The sequence below is a fragment of the Manis javanica genome, chromosome 17 (assembly GCF_040802235.1).
Source record: "Manis javanica isolate MJ-LG chromosome 17, MJ_LKY, whole genome shotgun sequence".
Taxonomy (NCBI): domain Eukaryota; kingdom Metazoa; phylum Chordata; class Mammalia; order Pholidota; family Manidae; genus Manis; species Manis javanica.
In genome coordinates, this window is record NC_133172.1 from 2,993,615 (window position 1) to 3,014,719 (window position 21,105).

Consider the following 21,105-nt stretch of genomic DNA (forward strand, 5'->3'; position numbering starts at 1 on the left):
CCGGGCAGCTGCCACCACCCGTCCCTGCGCCCTGCCCCTCGGGGCGCCCAGGAGAAGCCACTGCAGCGTGGGGGGAGGGGAGTGTCCGCCCAGGTGGGCGTGGAGGGGTGACCCTGATAATGGGGAGTCCTGCTGCGGAAGAGGGTCTGCAGCTCCATGCCAGGCTCTGCGTACTGAGGACAGAGGCCCCGAGGGCGTATGCGACTCCCTGTAATTGACGCATATTTAAGTATCTGAAAATGAGAGAGGGAATCGGCTTCTTGGAACAACATCAGGGTTTATATTACAGAAGAGTACAGAATTTTATAAATGATTTAGAAAAATATCTTAGAAATGTAATACTTCCATTTAACCCATTCAAAATAATCTTTCCATCAAGGAGAAGACATAGCTTCTTCTCCATCAAGATCATAGTATCAGATTTGAATACTGTGTTGAGGGTGTCCTGTAGGATGCAACACAGAGTCTGAAATTAGAAAATTAGGGTCCATGTGCAACAGTGAGAGAGGCCAACGGATAGTGTGAGAGCTGGAAGGACAGCGTGAGATGCCGCGCAGAAACAGCCCGGGGGCTGTCATTTCCCACATTTCCAGGAGGCTGGGCATTTCCCACGGATGCAGAAACACACATACGTGCCACTGTGCGTAAGTACGAGCAGGAAATCTGAGTCCTGATATTTCGTGGCAAAGTGAAGGTTGATATATAAAATGACCAAATGGAAAGTAAGAGAAGAAATGTTTCCATCCACACTGAGCCGACACTTAAGTAAAATGGTAATAATTCAAAATTTTCATACATTACCAAACAATGAAAGATTAATTGACCTATTCAATGGTTAGATGAAAGCATGCCCCCAGGGAAAATAAATTTTTACTAGCAATAACCTGTCGTCCAAAACAGCATCATTAACTTGAATTTTAAATCAAGGGAGGATGTGGTTTTATTATTTAAGACAATAAACTGATAAGTATATAAATATTTAATCTCATTGAATATAAGGCAAAAGTGTTAAAAAATTTTCATCTTTTAAAATAATATGTTCACTGCAAAAGTAAAGCACCCCAAAACATAAGTTCTCTAATCACACATTCTTGAAATACATAAAGCATGTGTTAATACATAATTGGCGATTCAACCCAATGTTTAAATTAAGAAGGTGAAAAGAATTTTAAAAAATGTGACACACTTTAATGCATAATCTGATGTGTATAAATATTATAAAGCTTTGCATTATTTATATTATATATAATGCATAAAATGATTTGTGAAAAATATTGTATAAAAATAAGTAAATAACACATAATGTTATGTGCATGGTAATAAAGAGAGAACAAACATATTTACGGCCCATGTTGTCCCTAAAATGCTAAGCATTTATTAGACAAAATGTACTCCAATTATTTTCATACTGTCAGGGTAGACATCATATTCCCTGAGTAATCTGCAATTTTTATTTGCGATCAGCAATAGGAAGGTGTTATTTAAAAATCCAATGTTTCATGAAATAAGTAAAATACTAAAACATGGAATATTTGTTCAACTTGTGAAATAGTAAGACAAAAGGATGATGAAATTACATCACATGAAACATGGAGAATGTGGGAATCAAAAAGACAGGCTCAGAGCCGTGTCAACAGGATGGCAGAATGAGTTGCTCCCATCAGGCCCTATGGCATTGATATTGACAACCCCCACTAAGGCAGGTGAACCCCATCTCTGAAATACCCCCAAGTCCATATTGGTGACCTCAATCCCATTGAGATTCATGGACAGGAGGGGCTCAGGAGCTCACAGGAGCCCACGTCCCATTCCTCAGTACATAGCCTGTGATGTTGGGCAAAGTGTTTCTTCAGAGACCCGGCATCTCAGTGGAGAGTGGCTCCTGTCTAGTAGACTCAGGTGAGGCTGAACAGGTGGAGGGTGGTCGTGTTTTAAGGGAACCTCAGTGCCAGCATGTGAAGTGTTTGCTTAATCAGATCAGGAGCAACTTTGGTTGGTGCGCAGTGTCAAGGGAAGGCCGAGGCTTTCCCCACCCTAACCCAACCCCATCACACTAAAACGTGTACAATGTAAGCATAGGTCATAGATAGAAATGTGTTACTTACCCATAGCAATAAGTGGACTTAGGGGCCCACAAATGAGTCCCTGAGAACATTGCCAGTTCCAGATGGCGGCTTCCATTTTGAACCAACCATCGTAATGACTCCAAGGGAAACCTGCAGTTTCCCTTCAAATATTCACAGGCCTAAACAGAATTATGTCCCCCAAATAGTGCATGTTTCTCCTTTGAACTTAATGCACACAATGGAATAACTCTACCTCATGCTTAGTATTTCCCTTTGCTATTGTGCTTGAAAAGTTATCTGTATTCCTGTTTACAGTTTCAGTGTGTGTTTTTCCCAATGTAAAATATTCCATTACACATATATAACATCACATTCACTGGCTGTGGTTTCGATTTCTGTAGTATTTGTCTAGACTGAATGACATGCATGTCAATATTCTTTTGGAAGTGTCACACGCTTGCCCACACACGTTCCTTTATGCGGTTATGAGCCAGAGCTGCGTGTCTTCCTTTCCACTGGTAATTGTTATTTACTCCTCAAACTGACGGAAGCAGCTTTTACTCCTCCCAGTTTGTGCTGGGATTCTAGGCACTCCCTATTTATCCTGCAATGGCCCGTTTTCTCATTTTGCCTGTCACGTGGATGTACTGGGATTTGGGCATCAAGATCTCACTGAAACTAGCATAACCTTAAGGCAGAAATCACCATGGCCTTTAAAACAGGAGAACTATGCGTGCAGCTCAGGGTCCCTGGTGAGCTGGGCTCCGGCTGGACGGTACACACTCGCCAGAGGCCTCGTATGCATTCCACCCCAGCTGCACGTACACTGGCGCCTTGAAGTTGGCCATGGGGGAGTATTTACACCAAAGGAACAGGCAAATGCCATGAATCAGGGCCTTGGGAGAAACTACTCTTCAGAGTTGGTTTGCCAGCACAGTGCGGACTCCCACTTCAAACACCGGCGTGCTGTCAGAGTCGGTGTTTCTAGAGAAACTACACAGGCATCATCTGATGGAGGGAGAAGTGTCTGGTGAGTCCCCAGGGGGGTTTAGGAAATGGGTCTGGATTTACCTCTTCCGTGCTGGACCCGATTTTTACCCATTTTTTCAGCTACCTAACGCAGATTCTGTGCTCTGAGCTGAACAGAAGTACATCAAGGAATGTGGCTGATCAGAATAAGGAAGAGTGTGTGTGTGTATGTAAACGTGGGCCACAGCATGAAGGCTGTACAGGTGTGGTCGCAAGCCTGCCAGGTGGATGGAGCCTCACATGATATGTGTGAGAAAAGAAGGGGATCAGTGGGGGGCAATCAATAGTGGAGGAGAGGAAACACCCCGGGTTGATGGCAGATCTCCAGGACATCTCCCCACGGCTCCTGCTGCCCATGCCTCCCACTCCTCTGACCTTCTCAGCAGGCAGTTCCCTCAATTCATGCTCCAGATTTTATTCCAGAGCCTCCTGGTCACACACGATTGCTTTTCCAGGATTGCCCTGGCTGGATGCTGGGATGTCGTCTCTTGTGTTTAACTCCTGGCCGCCTCTTGGGTTGTTTTTGGGCTGTGTCCAGCCTGACACAACAGCACCCCGAGGACCACCAGGATTAAGCCAGCAATGCCCATCCGGATGAGATTCTCCACTGTGTAATCTAGAGGGTGTGAGAGTAAGGATGGCGGACAATGAGGTCAGGGTCAGGGAGAGCCAGAATCATCCCGGGGCCCCGTATGTCCACGGAGGGCACCTGCCTTCCATTGACAGGGTTTGACCCTCTGAGCCCAGCCCCTATAACTGAGAACGTCTCCATCTCATCCCTCCTGGAGTCTGACATGCTTTGTGATGGGCTGAGGGTATCAGCTCCTCCTGAGGACCAGGAAGATACGGCGTGACTGGGGAAGGGGCTTGGGACACGCAAATGCTGGAGTAATCTCTTCTCTGATCTCCAGGGAGTCTCTCAACTAGTAATGCCAGTGCAGTCATGAGGTGGGCATTCCGGGGGGATTATCATGCATCTAATTAGGAGGCAAAGATGGACATCTGGGGCTTCAGCGTGTCCGGAGAGTCAGAACATGAAGGGGTGAGAGGCTGGTCTGCCCTTTCATTCCCCAACCTCCGCCAGCAACTTCTGCCCCTGACTTTGGTTTTCTGAGTCACGTTCCTTCCTTCTACTTAGCTTCCTTTTTGATAATAAATGATGGGAGATGTACAACACATCAGGCAATTTTTTTTTAGGATCCAGAATTACACACAATTAACATAACTTCTCATTATGCAACCCGTGTGTACTCTAGACAGGAAGCTTGATAATCAAGAAATAATCAAATAAAGATATATGATAAAGTAGCATATTCATCTGGACAAAAAGACAGGCGTCTGTAGACCTAAGACAGGCTCTGGTAACCTGACACAAGGACCACCAAGAAGCACCAGTGCCTGGGGTGGGGAAGGAGTACTGACCACGCGTTGTTAGGGAAGATGTTTCGGAAGGGGACCCTGTCCAGCTGACGGCCGGCTGCTCGTGGATATTGGGGCAGAAACCCTGCCTTTCTCTCTCTCCCTCATAATGACAGCGGTTACTGGGGAGCCAGGGCCTGCTCAGCGTGGCCTGAAGTCCCAGGAGAGAGAAAGGACTCCTGCGCCTCCTTCCACAGAAATTCACTGGCCCTGGAGTCAGTACTGACCGGGACAGATTCTCTCTATGCAGCTGGCAGAACAACGTCCCAGACACGGATGGGGTTTGTCAGCGGGTCAGTCCAAGAGTGGCTGAGCCAACCAGGGCTCGGCTTAGGCCCCCAACAGTCCTACCCGAAGCTGAGAGGCACCCCGGCTCTTCCTGCATGGGCTGAGGCCCTCGGAGCCCCGGGGGTGGGGGTGTGGGGCCAGGATCCTGGAATCAGCACCAAGGACAGGGCCCGGGCCTGGGGTCTCTCTGCCCGCCTCGCCCGCCTCAGGGGGCTCCTTCCTCTTTATGGCTATGCTCCACACTGACCACCAGGCAGGCGCCAGTGACCTCAAGGCTGCCTGAGCCCGGAGGCCCCTCCACAGACCCTGCCTTCCTCCCCAGCCCCTGCGGGAAACAGCGCCTTCTGTGTGCGTCTGGCATGTTGACCTGAAAATCTGGTAAAGCCTGGTGGAACCTGAACCTCTGGGCATGGAGGCCTTGTTACCCAGCAGACATGAGCTTCCTCCGTGGGGGTGAGGGTCTGCACCCCAAATGCTGTGGGAACAGGACAGGGGAGACTGTGGGGCTGTGGCCCGTCTTCCTGTATCTTCACCCCAGGGCTTTGCCTCAAAGTCAGCTCTTTACACCCTCAGTCTCTGCCCCGCACAGCCCGGCCCTGCCTCTGTGCCTCTGTGGGGTGGGATACAGAGAGCCTGGGGCTCCCCACCTGCCATCACTCCACGGGGTGGGGTCCCCAGTGGCTGACCTCACTGGGCCTCCTTCCCTCCCACCCCAGCCCAGAGCTCCATGGGGACAGGCCATGAGCCAGGGGTCTGGACCCTTAGTGGACATGGGCTGGGGGCCCCTCACCTGAGACCCAGAGCTCCAGGGGGTCACTGGGATGTGACAGCAGGAAGGGGGAGCTGCTGTTTGAGCTGTAGCACCTGTAGGTGCCTCCATGGGCTGAGGTGACAGGGCTCAAGGTGAAGCTGGCCCGGAAGGGTGCAGCTGTGTCTCTCCCTCAAAGGTGCTGGGGAGGAGCAGGTGACCCCTCCTTGGACAGAAGGAAGGAGTCCCCCCAGAGCTCAGAGAGGCACTGCAGGGTTACAGTCTCTCCCCAGGACACAGAGGGCCCCGGCTGGACCGAGAGGGAGGGTTTCTCGGACATTCCTGGGGAGGGGAAGGGCTTGGTGTGTAGAGAGCTGCCCCCTCCCCACACACCATGCACCCGGAACTGAGGGTCCCCGTCCTCTCTGCAGGAACTCTGACCCCTCTCGCCTGCTCTCAGTCTCTGGGGAGGGGTCTCTGTCTCCGAGCCCCTTGGTGCCCCTTTCTCACTCCCTCTCCTCGGACGCCTGGCCCACCTCAGCCTCTGCTCCAAGATCCCTTCCCTGGCCCCCATCACCACCTGGATCACCAGGGGCCCGGCGCCTGAGCAGACAGGACCCAGGGCAGGGAGGGGACCTCACCCGTGACCAGGACGTCCAGGGGGGCGCTGGGGGCCGACCACACATGGGACACATTGTGTGCCCCGTAGCATCTGTACCGGCCCCCGTGGGTGCCATTCGCTTGGCCCAGGGGGAAGTCGGAGCTGGGCTGCCCGTCCAGACCCTGGGGGGTCGGGAGCCCCTCCTTGGTCAGGGCAAATCTGTCAAAGCCGGCCTCCGAGCGACACTGCAGGGTCAGGCTGTGTCCAGACGGCACCAGCGCGCCAGGCCGGGCCGAGAGGGAGGGTTCCTTGTACACGCCTGGAGGGGGACAGGCCCCTGGGGCTGCAGTGGCTGTGCCCACTGGTCCCTCCCCAGCCTCCCGTCTTGGCTGCTGGCCCCAGGATGCCAGCGTCACTGGCCCTCCCCCGCCCAGGCTTCCACGGGCCGGTCACTTTGGGGTCAGGAAATAGCCAGGGCTGAGCCAACCTCCCCTCACCTGTGACCTCTAGGGCCAGAGGGCCGCTGGGGAGTGACCACACGTAGGGGTTTTTAGTTTCAGAAGTGTAGCATCTGTAGGTCCCGGCATGGGAGGTGGTCACGGGGTCCACAGGGAAGCGCGCCTGCCAACCCCCAGCAGAGAACAGCGGGACCACGTGTTGGGGTGAGTCAGCTTCTCCCTCCTTCAGCAGGTAGAAAGTGCCCCCTGTGACCTCTGACCTACACCTGAGGGACACGGTCCCTCCTGACGCCACCAGAGGGCTTGGGTCAGCCGAGAGGGAGGGTGGGTCGTACACTCCTGCGGGAGAGAGCTGAGCCGGGTTAGGGGTGCGGGCGGCGAGGGGGGCGGTTCCCTGGGGGAGGGGCCAGGGGGAGGGGTTTCGGGGGGGGGTCTGGCGCCTCCCCTCACCTGTCACCACCAGGGTCAGGGTGTCACTGTGCTCTGACTTTCTGCTCCCATTCTGGTATCCACACTGGTACCGTCCTGCTAGGCTTGAGCCCGTGGATCCAATGGAGAAATCAGCTTTGTCTCTGTCCTTCCGCTCGCCATCTACTGTCCAGGATCCTGAGACCTCTTTATATAGAGTGTAGGTGGCAGCCTCCTGAGGCCCCTGACAGTGGATGGTCACAGGGCTGCCCTTGGTGACCATGGAGCCTGGGTCAGCCCAGATGGAGGGCTTGGGGAGGGTCCCTGGAAAGGAATCAGACCTGGAGTCCGGGGGCGCCCTTCCCCCATCCCCGGCTGTCACTCCGAGGCCCCCGGGGAGGTCCCCGCGGGCCCAGAGCCCCTGTGCTCCCAGCTGCCCAGGGGCCGTGAAGTGGGAGGCCCGGGGAGGACTCACCCGCCTGCACGCGGTCCCGGGGACCCCGACACAGCCCTGGAAGAGAGCCCCCCTCTGAGTGGTCCACCCGGAGGCTCAGCCTGGCTGGGCTCCGAGCGCTGGGGTCCCTTCTGGGGCTGAGCGCCCCCCCCAGAGGTCCTGCCCCACTGAGCCACCGTGCCCCGGGGGGTCAGGCCCAGGCCTGGGGGGCAGGGTGGCCCCATCCCTCCTCTGTCCCCCCGTAGCTCACCGAGGCAGAGAAGGGCAGCTAGGGTCGTGGTCGTCGAGGCGCTGCCCCCCATGTCCCCGAGGCCAGACAGATGGACAGGATCGGGCGTGCTGACAAGGACAGCCCCTTGTGCCTCGTCTCAGGTTCCTCTCCAGGGGCCTCTCCGGAGGGAACAGCCCCCAGCGCCCCGCTCTGCTCCCTGAAGGACGGGACTGAGGCCGCAGCAGGCTCTGGGACCCTTCAGAGCAGAGGTGCCTCCAGACCCCACAAGCTCCACCACCCGCAGAGGGCAGGGCGCCCAGCCCAACTTCTGCTCCAGTGGTCTGCCTTTTAGAGCCCGTGTGACCTTGAGCAAGTCACTTCCCCTCCCGAGGCTCCGTAAACGCAGCTGTGCTTCCTTCCTTCCACCATCCAGGCAATGAGCCAACGTCTATTGAGCAGTGACCCTGTCCTGGCATGCGATTCATTGGTGAAGGTGACCAGTCCCTTCCCAGGGCGCACGGGGCTGGTCGGTGACCACAGAGAACACACACATGGGGACAGTGACGCTTTGGCTGCGTGGGTCGTGCGCGGCAGAGAAGGGAGCACAGGGGACAGAGGGACTCAATGGCAGGTGGACATGGAGCAGCCATAGACACGGGATTGTGGGGACCTTCTGGAGAAGGAGAGGCCAGGACAGGACGGGGGTCCGTCTCCGGGTGCAGTGAGGGGACACCGTGCTCGGCCAGCAGGGGTGTGACCTCCCCTGAGACCCGTGAGTCTCAGAGGGTCTGTGCCCCTGCAGGGGTCCTCGGGTCTCATCTTTCAGGCAACAGGACTGGTGTCAGTCCAGGGGCGTGTGAGCAGGTGGCCGTGTGGGAAGGTCGCCACCCTGCAGGGTGCAGCGTGGGGGGTCCGCACTCGTGAGGAACCGGTCGCCTCCGGCCTCCCCACCGCTCGTGGGGAGCCCTGCTCCCCGTGGCCGTGCGGGTCTCTCGGGCAGCCCCGCCACCGTCCCGAGACCGCGAGCACGTTCCCCGGCGAGCGGGAGGGGGCGGGAAGCGCCCCTGCAGCTGGGCCCCTGCAGCCGCCGCGGTCCAGGACGTCTGCAGGGAGCCTGCGTGCCCAGCCGGCCAGGAGCCGCTCGGGGAGACACACGTGTGCGTGCAACGCAGGGCGCGCGGGTGTCGGGGGAGGAGGCGGTCGGCTGGGGGGCGGTGTCTGCGGGGAGGAGCCGGCTTTGCTGGGCCGGAGAGTTCGGCCCCGCCTGGTCTCCCCGGACTGTCGGGCGGAACCCTGGGTGTCAGGGGAGGAAGGTGGGGGCCTGCGGAGGGGTCTGTGCGGGGCGGGGGCCCTGACAGGCGAGCCCGGGGCGGCGGGGAGACAGGGCCTGGGAAGGGGCGGGAAGGCGGCGGGCGGCGGGGAGGCTGCCCCGAGCCCCGTGGGGGCCGTCGGGGTCCTGGAGGAGGGGCCGCTGGGTTTGTGTGGGTGGGCGAGACGGGAGAGCACGGGCCCCCCAGTCCCTGCCCTGCCCGGGTTGTCACAGGACGGGCTCCCCCGGGCGGAAGGGGCCTCGGGGAGGTGTTCACACCCTGTTCTGACTCGCGGGGGGGGGGGGGGGGGCGGCGCCCCTCCCTCCCGGCCTGGGTTTGTGCTTCTGTGCCTCCGGGCACTTCCTCTGACTTGCCTGTTTCCACAACAGCCCCAGCTGTCCCCACAGCTGTCCACGCGGCCTCCGCGTGCCCTGCGTCTCCTCACCACCTCTGTCCCTCCGAGGCCTGGACCGCAGCAGGAGCTGGAGACAGTGCTCAACTGGGCTTTGCTGTTGGCTGTGGTTTCTGTTTTCCGTTCATCGGCTGACAGGCATTTAGATGGTTGCTGCTCTTTGTACATCTTCAATAGTTCGTCTATGAAGGCAGTTGCATCAAGATTTATTCCAATATCTGTAGGCAAGGCTTTATCCTTTCTCTTCTCTTCTGCATTGTGGGGGGAGTACTTACCACGGGATGCACCCTCTTTATGAATTTTCGTGCACGGTACAGTGTGAGCTCTAGGCTGCACCGCAGGTCTCTAGAGCTTATGAATCTTGCATACCTAAAACTGAGAAGTGGAATTCCTTGGTCATATGGTAGTTTCAGTTGTGGCTATTTGAGGAACTGCCAAACTTCTTTCCACAGTGGCCGAACCATTTCACACCCAACAGCAATGCCTGTGGGTTCAGATTTCCCCACATCCTCGCCAACTCATGATTTTTTACGAAATCTATGGTGTGTGATGTTGTATCCATCTCATTTTGCTTTTTTTCCCTGAATTTCCCTAGTGATTAGTGGGTTGAAAATATTTTCATATGCATGCTATCCATTGGCACATCATCATTGTAGACATGTCCATTCAAGCCATGTGACTGCTTTTTTTATTTTTTATTTTTATTTTGATATCGTTAATGTACAATTACTTAAACAACATTATGGTTACTAGACTCCTCCTATTATCAAGTCCCCCACAACATACCCCATTACCATGTGACTGCTTTTTAAACTGGTCATATATTTGTTGTTGAAGTGGATGTATTCTTTATAAATCTGTCACTGAGTGACAGAGTGGCTTGTCTGCCTCCACACTGTATCTGTCTCCTTTGCTGCCATAACCTTTGGGCCAAAAGGGAAAAAAGGAAGAAGGTTTTTGCCCAGCCAGCCTGCAGCACTGCACACAGGCTTGTCTCATCAAAAGGAATTTTGCTCCCGGCTTAAGATTTCTGCAAACAGCTCCTGCCTGAAGCTTGCCTCTTCCGGGAGATGGGGAAATAATGTATGAAAATAACCATCGCCCTGTCAAAGAGTTGTGGGGACATTGTGACCAGACCTGGGTCGGTGGGAGTCGACCAACCCAGGGCATGGAGTCTCTCATCTCCCTCTGGACCCTTGCTGGTGCGCAGATGTCTGCTGCCTTCCTTCCTCCCTAACTGGTTCCCCTTTCTGCTCCCCTTTCTCAGGCATAAAAGAAGCTCGCAAACAGCCCTGAGTTAAGATGGGGCTTTTGGACATGAGTTCCCCCACCTTCTCGGTCAGCTGGCTTTCCAAATAAAGTGGCTTTCCTCGCCCCAACACCTTTTGCTTAGCTTATGGGCATGTCATGCACCGAAGAACAGAAGCTTGGGCTCAGTAATGGGCTGTGGGTACTACATTCTGACTAGATAGGATTTGAACATGTATTTTCCAATTCTGTAGGTTGTCTTTTTTTAAAATTAAATTGATATAGACTCTTATGAAGGTTTCACATGAAAAACAATGTGGTTACTACATTCACCCATATTACCAAGTCCCCCCCATACCACAATGCAGTCACTGTCCATCAGTGTAATAAGATGCCACAGAGTCCCTATTTGTCTTCTCTGGGCTACACCGTCTTCCCTGTGACCCTACACACACCATGTGCACCAATCATAATATCCCTCAATCCCCTTCTACCTCCCTCCCCACCCACCTTCCCCCACCCCTCCCCTTTGTTAACTGCTAGTCCCTTCTTGGAGTCTGTGAGTCTGCTGCTGTTTTGTTCTGTAGACAGTCTTTCATATATGCTGTTTAGTGGCTTTTGATGCTCAACATTAAAAATTTTGATGCTGTTCAGCTGATGTATTTATTTTTCCTTGGCTGTTTGTTATTTTGGTGTGGTAGCTAAGAAAGTGTCATCAAATCTAAGGTTATGAAGATATACCCTATATTTTCCTCTGAGAGTTGTATAATTTTAGCTTTTATATTGATCCACTTTGAGCTAGTTTCTCTATGTGTTGTATAAGGCCCAGCTTCATGGTTTTGCCGGTGGATCCAGTTTTTCCAATGCCAACTGCAGAGTCTACTCTTTCCCCATTGAGAGGTCTTGGTCCCCTTGTCAAAAGTCAGCTGGTCTTTTGTGTGGATTCGTATCTCCTCCTTCAGTTTTATCCCGTGCATCAATGTACAGATCCTCACGCCAACACTACCCTGTTTTGATTACTGGGCTTTTTAGTACGCTTGAAATCAGGAAATGTAAGTTCCCCAACTTTGGTCTTTTTCAAGATGTTTTTGCTCTTGCGGGTCTTTTGGAATTACCTTGAAGGAGAGAAATGGCTTATGCATTTCTGCAGAAATGGCCTTTGGGATTTTGACACGGATTGAACCGATTTGGTCGATTGCCTTGAGACTTTTGTCAACTTAACAATGTGAAGTCTTCCAAGCCACGACCCTGGGAAGGTAGCCCATTGATCCAGGGCTTTTCAAATTTCTTTCAGCAGATTGAAGAATGCCACAGTGTGTAAGTGTGCACCTCCTTTGTATATTTTCCTTTTCAATGCTGTTGTGATTGAACTGGATCGCCTAAAACGATATGGTGATGTCTTCATCCCCATTCCCTGTGAATGTGGCCTCTTTGGAAATAGGGTCTTTACAGATGTCATCAGGTAAGGTGAGATGATTCTAAAGTAAGACGGGCCCTATTCCAATGTTTCTGGTGTCCTTATCAGAAGAGACCCACGGAGAGATATCCCCGCAAGATCAAGATATATAAGGAGATGCAGCCCTATGAAGATGGGGACAGAGATTGTATCAGGCCGCCACAAACCCGAAATTGCATGGGGCCAACAGAAGCCAAAGAGAGGCAAAGAAGGATTTTCCCCTAGAACTTACAAAATGAGCTCGGCTCTCCTGGCATTTGGTTGTGGACATTTCATCTCCAAATTGCAAAAAAATAAATTTCTGTTGTTTTAATCTATCTGGTTGGTGGTAATATTTTATGGCAGCCCTAGGAAAGTAATAGGAAGTGAAAGAGCACAGTGTTTGCCGTCCTGGCTTGGTCTCTGGAGCCTGGGCTTACCCTGGACCTTTACTAGTTGGCTATTCTCCAGAAGTAAGGTTTACAAGGGACAAACTGCTATTTCTAGGGTATCAGTTGTCGAGGTCTGTCATTGGAGATTTCCTTCTCCTGGAAACTGCTCACAACCAAATGTCATCTCTACTTTACATGACACACCACAGCTAAGGGATCTTGTGTCTGCCCTTCAGGGTCAAGCCTCCAGTTTGTTTCCATCTGGGAACGGCATCGAGAGAACCGTGACCCCAGGGGCTGGCACCCCTGTACACAGCCGCCTCCCATGTAATTGCAGAGATGGGGTGAGGTAGGGACCAGGATGATGCTGGGAGGGAGGGTCCTGCCAGCTGCTCAGCAACACTTGGGCAGGACGGGGTTGGGAGGCAGGGAGGAAGAGCCGGTGGATTCTTGGAGACCGACCCATGTTGTTAGATGGCCGCCCTAATCCAGCATGCTTTAGGCCACTTACTTCATGAGCTGAGATGGTGTTTACAAAGGAGGAGATGCCGCCACCTAAGGGTTACGTAGTGAAACTCAGTGTTGGGGTGTGTGCAGGCTCTGCACACAGGAGGCACTCGGAAAACGCTGGTCTGCACTGTGGTATGCAAGAGCCACATTGCCCAGGGCTCCCTGCAGAGCCGCCTCATGGGTGCTGAGCAGAGCAATCCCCCCGGGCTCCCACTCAGTCAGGGCTCTGCTGTCACTGTCTGGAACTGGAACGGAGACGCTGCACATTCATTCTGCACTTTGCCCACAAATGAGGGAGTGGTTCTTACCCCTGGGAGTTTGTTTCTGTATTTGATTGGCTCACTTCAATTTGTTACTTTTTTGTTTTGTCTCAGCTGTCTGCAGTGCACAAGGGACATTTCTTGGGCAGGGAACTGAGAGTGAGACCAGATTTACTGAAATGAAAGAGGAAGGTGGCAGGGGAGCATGCCGGCTTGATTCACTGCAGATGGCAGTCAGTGTGCGTGCGTGCGTGCGTGTGTGTGTGTGTGTGATAACACGTAATCATTTCTTTCCTCTGGGTTCCCATTTACAATCAATCCATTCACCCCTCCTTTCTGTCAAAGAACATACACAAATATCAACCAGGTTCCATACAATGCAGCAAGCATGAAAACTCGCATGCTTAACTCACACGGATGGTATTCTCTGACCCCTTCTAGTCTCGGGGATGTGGAAGATATGTAATGACACATGACCACAGGTGTGATGTGGACCAGATCCCTGGAGATTGGAGAGGTCACAGCAGAGTTGCCCAACTAGTCTGGGCATCATGGTGGGTCGACTATGAGGAGGTGTAAGTATGAGGACAGAGCTGAGAGGAAGAGTCATCACTGAAGGGGACAGGCAGGCTGAGAATTCCGGAGGAAGAGTGTAGATCAAGGTCCCGACTTGAGAGGGATCATGGCCACGAAGCTCCTGGGTCCCTCAGAGTCCCAGGATCCAGTCAGGCTGACTTGCTGCGGTCACCCTGGCCGTTTCTGACTACAGGCAACACCGCCTCTATTCAGAGCAGCAATTGCCTTGGCACACCCCAGCCCAGCTTGCAGACTGGGAGATGTGGGGGTGTTAGGGTGGGACACAACAGATTGCAGACCACGGTAAGGACAACCTCTGACAAGAATTCCACAGGAAGGGGGGCTTGTTCTCATGCACATTCCCCAGCCCCCCTACTGGGACAAGGGGGGCTCAGGCATCCTGACTGCGGGTCACTCTACACCAAGACCTGGTGTGACCCCCAAATCACTGCCTACTAAGGTTGAACCCCAGGCCTGAAGTGACCACAAGTCCTTACGGATGACCTCTGTCTCATTCAGATTCACAGACATGAAGGGTTCAAACTCACACGAACCCATGTTTCACTGCTCACTACATACACTGAGATGTTGGGCAAATTGTTTGGTTAGGGACCCAATTTTTCACCTGGGAGGTGGCTCTTTGTCCAATTAGGCTCAGGTGAGTCTGAACAGGTGGGTGGCGGTCATGCTTTCAGGGAAGCGCAATGCCAACATGTGAACTATTTGTTTTATTTAGATCAAGAGCAACTGTGGTTGGTACTCAGTGACAAGGGAAGGCCGTGACTTTCCTCTTCCTACTTCAATTCCACTTCACCGAATTGTATGGAAAGCAAGCGTAGGTTACAGAGAGAAATGTGTTATTTACCAGTGACGGCAAACAGACTTAGGAGTCCAAGAAATGAGTCCATGAGAACATCATCGGTTCCTGATGGCGGCTTCCATCTTTCACAAAACCTTCCATCATCTCCTTATAGTTTACCCTGTGACGGATCACACAGGAATGTTTTCCTTCTGCTATTTGCAGGGTTAAAATTAGTTATGCCTCTTTAAACAATAAATATTGTCTCCTCATCAACATTACGTGATTTCATAATCCTTAACCCACTCTTTTTAAAATGTACTCTCATTTATTTAATATCATGTCTGAAAATTGATCTGCATTCTGTTTCTAGTTTGAGTTTGCGCATTTTTCCTGCCATCAAATATTCCAGTCATACATATACCACAAGTAATCATTCATTCTGACATTGATTTCTATGGTTTTTGCCTAAAATGAGTGACATACCTGTCACTGTCTCATGACTGTGTTATCATGCCTACTCACACATCGTAACCTGGAATACATAATTATGGGCCAGGGGTGCATGTCTCTTCCTTTTAACTAGTGATTGTTATTTACTCCCCAGTAAGTAACTGGAGTCATTGGTACTCCCACCAGTAAGGTACTAGAGTTCTAGACACTCAGAAATTCTCCACAATTGATCTTGCCATTATTTATTTTCACCTCTTATGCGGGTGGAACTGTGGCATAATGTTTAAGAGAAAATTACCATGACCTTTAAAACAGAAGGAAACATATGTGCACATTGGGGTCACCAGTGAGGTGGGCCATAGCTGCATTGGAATCCCTTGTGAAAGAAGGTTCTATCCATTCCCTCCCAAGTGCACATGCAGTGAATTCACACAGGCACCTTGAACTTGACCATAGGGAATTTTTATTAAGAAACAGACAGATACCCAATCATGAATTTTAGAAAAACAATAATTTTTTAGAGTCGATTTACCACACCACCTGGCTGCCACTTCAAACTGTGGTCTGCTCATTCAGATAGCTGGTATTTCTGGAAAACGATACAGGGTATGAGGTGATGAAGAGAAAAGGGCTTAATGGGTCCAGAGAGGGTTTAGGAAATTGTTTTGCATTTATCCGTTCCAAACTGGACTTGATTTTTCTTCATTCATTCACTTATTAAAACAGCTGCTGTGTTCTGGGCTGAGGGAATGGTGGTACCAGGGCAAGTGGGGAAAAATGCAAGGAATGATGTGTGCGTGAGGGGGGACCACAACATCAGGTCATATGAGGTGTGGACGCAGAGCAGCCACGCGGGAGGAACCCTCATGGAGCAGAGAGGAGAGAAGACGGGGAGGGGCGGCCAGCCAGAGTCAGGAATGGAAGGGAGGGGAGGCAGCTCAGTCCAAGAGAAAGATCCTGGATGGGGAGCAGCCCAGACAGTTCTCCTGCCCTGAACTGAGTTCTCCTCCTCAACTGTTCTAAGCAGGGAGTTCAACTCACATCTACCGCATATTCTTCCCCTCGCTGAAACTCCTGCGATTACCAGATTAATTTTCCCAGGCTCCGCCCCTCTCATCGGTGAGTTTCTTCTCTTCCTGTTTGCCTCCAGAGGTGGTCACCGGCTGCGCGGAGCCTGGAGGAGCATCGTCCCGAGGACCACCAGGACCACACCAGCCACGCCCATCCGCACGAGATTCCCCGTGTAGTCCTGGGTGTGAGGGGCTGGAAATTGTGGGCAAAGAGGTCACAGGGGTCAGCGCCGACCACAGTGACCCAGGATCCTGGATGTGCGCCCAGAGAACCCATCACCCCCCGACCGGACACGACCCTCAGCCCGTAACTGAGAATTTCTCCTACTCAGCTCTCGTGGGCTCTGACTGGTCATGAGTTGGGCTGATGGGATCAGCTGCTCCCGAGAACCGCAGAGCGGGCGTGTGAGTGAGGCCCTGGGCAGAACCGAGCCTTCCCTGGACTCTGTTCTCCCCGCGCCCCTGCTGAGGACAGGCCTGACGCAGCTCCGTGAGGGGCCCTTTACTGCCCCTGCCAAGCTCCTCCGGCCCTTCACGGACTCTCTCAGCCTCCGGGCGTTGTGGAGGGCCGGAAGTGACGCCACTGGAAGTGATAATGGCAGAACCGGAAGTGACAACACCGGATATGTATAGGTCCAGTAGTGACATTATTGTGAGCCTGCGTGTGTACGCTTTGCTCAGAAAAAAAAAAAATGCATCACTTGTCTGTCACCAGCGGTCCGTGGAGCATCCTCAACCTAACTTTGGTTTCTGCATCCTTCTTCTTATCTCTGTGTATTTCTTATATCTCCCACCCACCCATCTCAGGTTGGGCTGGTTTACGGAGCTGGTCTCCGCACTGTGTTACTTGAATTCACAACCTGCTCTAAGCCACTTTGGAGCAGAGTTTGGCTGTGGCCCACGAGCTCAGGATTGGAGAGAAAAATGGTGTCTCCGTACACACAGAACTGGGTGTGTGTTCTGTGTTTGACCTGAGACACAGCCCCATGAGCCTCTTCAACAGCTGAGGACAAGATCCACGCAGGAGGGGTTGGTCAGGGGCTCCCGAATGTCCTCTGAGGACCCCCTGCACCCCTCATTCATTCCTGTCCCAGGCCCTCCTAAGGATGGGGACCAGAGCTGACCCAGCTCAGACAGGACAGGTCAGGGGTCCTCACCTGAGACCCGGAGCTCCAGGGGGTCACTGTGTTGTGACAGCAGGTAGGGGGCGCTGCTGTTTGAGCTGTAGCACCTGTAGGTGCCCCCGTGGGCTGAGGTCACAGGGCTCATGGGGAATTTGGCGTGATTCTGCCAAGTTTGGGACTTTAATCTGAGACGCAGTGGGGGCTGGGTTGCCCCCTCCTTGAACAGAAGGAAAGTGTCCCTTGGGTTCCCCGACTGGCACAGCAGGGTCACGTTCTCTCCTGGGGCCACTGTGGGGCCCGGCTGCACCGAGAGGGAGGGTCTGTCCGGGAGCTGTCCTAGAGAGGAAGGTGGATGAGGCGTGCTGCCGCCCTGTTCTGACGGAGCCACCAGCCTCTCTGCCTCTCTCCCTCCCTGGGGTCCACACACTCCCAAACTGGACATCACCATCGGGGCCCCCGGCAGGCCATGTGCAAGAGTCTGGGCCCCCGACTGACCCGCTGGCTCCTCACCTGCCACCAGGACGTCCAGGGGGTCGCTGGGGGCCGACCACTCGGAGGAGAGGCTGTGTCCCCCGTAGCACCTGTACCGGCCCCCATGGTGGTATCTCACAGGGCCCAGGGAGAAGTCGGCTTGAGAGCTCCCATCATCCCGGGGCTGCCGCACAAGGCTCTGGGGGAGGCCTCGTCCCCCGTCCTCGGTCAGAGCAAACCTGTCATGGCCGACGTCAGAGTGACATCAGAGGGTCAGGTTCTGCCCAGGGGTCACGACAGGGCCCTGCTGGCTCAGGAGGGAGGGCTTCCCGGACACACCTGGGGAAAGACCAGCGGGCATGGCGGGGGCTGCTCCCCAAGCCCCCTCCCGTCCCGACCAGGGTCTCACTGTCTCCCACCCCCTGTGTCTCTGGCCCAGGAGCCCTGGGCTCCCCTCAGCCCACCCCCTGCTCTGGGCCCCCCTGGGGAGCAGATCCTCCTGACCTGTATGGTGCTTCAAAACCCAGAGGGGGCAGGGCTGGTCCTCACCTGGGACCAGGAGCTCCAGGGGGTCACTGGGACGGGACCACACCTGGGGGCTGAACGTGTAATAGCCATAGCATCTGAACATCCACCTGCGGCTGGGGGTCATGGGGCTCACGGGGAACAGGGCCTGGCGCTGCCCACCAGGGAGTCGCTGTGCATCCAGTGTCTTGGTGGGCTTGTGTTTTCCATCCTCAGTCAGAACAAACCCATTGAATGACTGCCATGAGTGACACTGAAGGGTGACGTTCCCTCCTGAGGTCACGACAGGGCTGGGCAGGGCTGAGAGGCTGGGTTTGCTGTGTAATCCTAGGAGAGGGGAGGTGGCCATGATAAATGAGTCTCATGTCCCCACATACCCCCAGGGCTGGGCTGGGAGAGGGGACACCCGAGAGCAGACCCCCTTCCTGAGGGCAGAGCCTGGGGCTGGGGCCCTGAGTGGGTCTCACCTGTCACCACCAGCTCCAGGGAGTCACTGCGCTCTGACCAGCCAGTGGGGCTGTGATAGGAACAGCGATACGTCCCTGTGCGCTGCCTTGTCATGAGTGGGATGGAGAACGTGGCCTTGTCCCCGGGCTCCAGTAGGCCCTGTCTGTCCCAGGACTCTGAGCTTCCCTCTTTTACCAGATGGTACCACTGGGCCCCCAGGGTGCCCTGACACCAGATGGCCACAGGGCTCCCCTGGGGGACCACAGAGCCTGGCTCAGCCCAGGTGGTGGGTTTGGGGAGGATCCCTGGAAGGAAACCAGAGGCTGGGTCCCAAACCCTCCCACCCCGGGTCCCCAGCTCAGCCCCAAACCTCCCAGACGGCCCACCCCTCAGCCCAGACCTGCAAGTTTCCATCCCCAGCTGCCCAGGGGGTGGCTCTTGTCCCCGTGAGGAGGAGGGGGCTGGGCCCCTGGGGAGAGACTCACCTGCCTGCACGCGGGTCCTCGGGCCCATACTCAGCCCTGGGAGAGGGTCTGGTGAGAGATTTGCCTGGGTCTGAGCTGACTCTTCCCGTCAGGGCTCCAGAGGCCACTCCAGCCCCGAGCCCTGATTTCCCCATGAGCTAGGCTTGGGTGGCCTCCCACCCCCTGCCCCGTGCCCACTCTCACACTGACCGAGGCAGAGGAGAGCAGAGAGAATGGACATCATGGCATAGGGCTGAGAGCTCCCGCCTGCCGAGGAAGGAGTCACGGCTGGGGAGAGACAGATGCCAGGATGTGGGGAGCAAGAGTGCAACCATCTGGGCTCCTGCAGCTCTGCGCCCACTGCAGGGCATGCTCAGGAACACTGGGCCCTGGGACACAGCCCAGAGCAGAGGGCTTAGTGAGGGGCCCTGAGAACATTCTGGAGAGGAAAGGACATTCTAGAGAGCTCTAGAGACACAGAGACCGTCTGAAAGGAAGAAGGGGGAGGTGGTGGTGGTCACGCAGGTGCCATGCAGCACGCACAGACGTTGAGTGATATGAAGACAGGGAATTTATCGGGAAGGGGCCGTTGTGGTCAGTGTGTGTTGTGAAGATCACACGTGACCTGATTACCCCCAGACACGCAGTATTAGCGCATGAAACACAGTATCAACCCAAATGGAGCTTCGGTAGCGTGTGTCCCCATGGTACACAGACGCCGTGCCTGCAGGCAGCATGTGGTGCCTGCACGCCCCCAGCACCACAGACGTGTCTAGAGTAGAGAGATGAGAAGACGTCCCCTCAGGGCCCCCCTCGGCCTCTGTGGTCAGCTGGGGCTTGGGAAGGGACCCGCCTGGTCCCAAGGGCTCTACGAAGGCCCACCTGGGAGTGGCAGACATGCTCAGCGGCCCGTTGGAGGACGTTCCCGAGGGTGGGCGTGGGCTGCGGACCCGGGAGCCGCGCCCATCTGGACGGAGGAAAGCAGAAGTGAGACTGGGGGGAGGTCATATGGGGGCTGATCCCGAGCAGCCTTGCGGTCAGAGGGGAGTGTGGGTGGACACGAGACCAGCGAGGACCCCGGGAGGACGTGGGCGGGACTGCGGGACGGAGGGGACGCAGGGCGGAGGGGCCCTGGGGGCTGCGTGGTCATTGCGTGAACGGCTGCGGGGGCAAGAGACGGGGCTGAGGGCAACCGTCACCCCTGCCTGGGTGTCCTGGAGGGGTCAAGGGTGACCTCAGGGAACCGGCGTAGGGGGCTGCGGCCTGGGGTTTGTGCCGTCCTCTTCTGCTCCCCCAGGAAAGCGCAGGTCCTCGCGGCCCCGCACCCGGGTGATTCTTCTCATACAGATTCCTCCTGACGCGCCGGTTTCTGTGACCAGCACGTCCCCCTCTCTTGCTCCTTGGGGCAAATCACCTGTGTCATTTATCTCATTCTAGGACAGACAGTCACAGACACACACGCACGCACGCACGCACCTCAGTGTAAATGTGGCACCACCCCTCCGGAAGGGTGAGTGACACGAGCAGGTGCCTCCTCTCGTGGCCTCCCCTGCCTCAGTGCAGCATAGCGGCAGCACCCCAGCCTGCATGAGTGTGAGGATTCACAGTGCCTGCGACCTGGAGGCCACAAAACCCGTCATTCCCAGAGCCAGACGGAGATTGGGGGGTTGGGGAGAATAGACAAGGAGACACACTCGTCCAGGAGAGCAGAGGGAAGGATGCGGACGCAGGGCACCTGGGTCGGGTCGCCTGCATCACGACGAGAGGTTCCTGCAGTGCAGGGGGAGGTCAGGGCCAACACCTGCTGCTGGACCAGCTGGGGACTCTGTGGAGCCAAAGGCACTTTCATACCTGCGTGCAGCACATGCGGTAACCACGCCCGCGTCCCGCCCCCTACGGTGACCACGCCCGCGTCCCACCCCCTGCG

The 21,105-nt window shown here is 54.8% G+C and overlaps 2 protein-coding genes and 1 pseudogene across 2 annotated transcripts; all 3 read right to left on the minus strand.

Annotated features, from left to right (window-relative positions):
• Positions 1 to 964: 964 nt before the first annotated feature.
• On the minus strand, positions 965 to 8,114 carry LOC140847225 (leukocyte immunoglobulin-like receptor subfamily A member 2). Its single transcript, XM_073226898.1, is given in 8 exon segments — positions 965 to 3,711; positions 5,170 to 5,277; positions 5,593 to 5,892; positions 6,192 to 6,470; positions 6,649 to 6,948; positions 7,060 to 7,341; positions 7,493 to 7,528; positions 7,722 to 8,114. Coding segments are annotated over 8 exon segments (1,479 nt in total). The 5' UTR covers positions 7,774 to 8,114; the 3' UTR covers positions 965 to 3,589.
• A 215-nt stretch (positions 8,115 to 8,329) lies between these two features.
• LOC140847227 (uncharacterized) lies at positions 8,330 to 11,208 on the minus strand. The gene is made up of 2 exons (XM_073226913.1): positions 9,680 to 11,208; positions 8,330 to 9,586 (listed from the first exon to the last, which is right to left on the minus strand). The coding sequence occupies exon 2, from the start codon at positions 9,570 to 9,572 to the stop codon at positions 8,505 to 8,507; it is 1,068 nt and encodes a 355-aa protein (XP_073083014.1). The 5' UTR covers positions 9,573 to 9,586; positions 9,680 to 11,208; the 3' UTR covers positions 8,330 to 8,504.
• A 4,331-nt stretch (positions 11,209 to 15,539) lies between these two features.
• Positions 15,540 to 20,162, minus strand: LOC108403804 (leukocyte immunoglobulin-like receptor subfamily A member 6; annotated as a pseudogene).
• Between the last annotated feature and the right edge of the window lie 943 nt (positions 20,163 to 21,105).

What these genes read in the sequence shown, in the direction of transcription:
- LOC140847227 (XM_073226913.1), bottom strand. Translation starts at nt 9,572, where the DNA reads ATGTACAAAGAGCAGCAACCATCTAAATGCCTGTCAGCCGATGAACGG.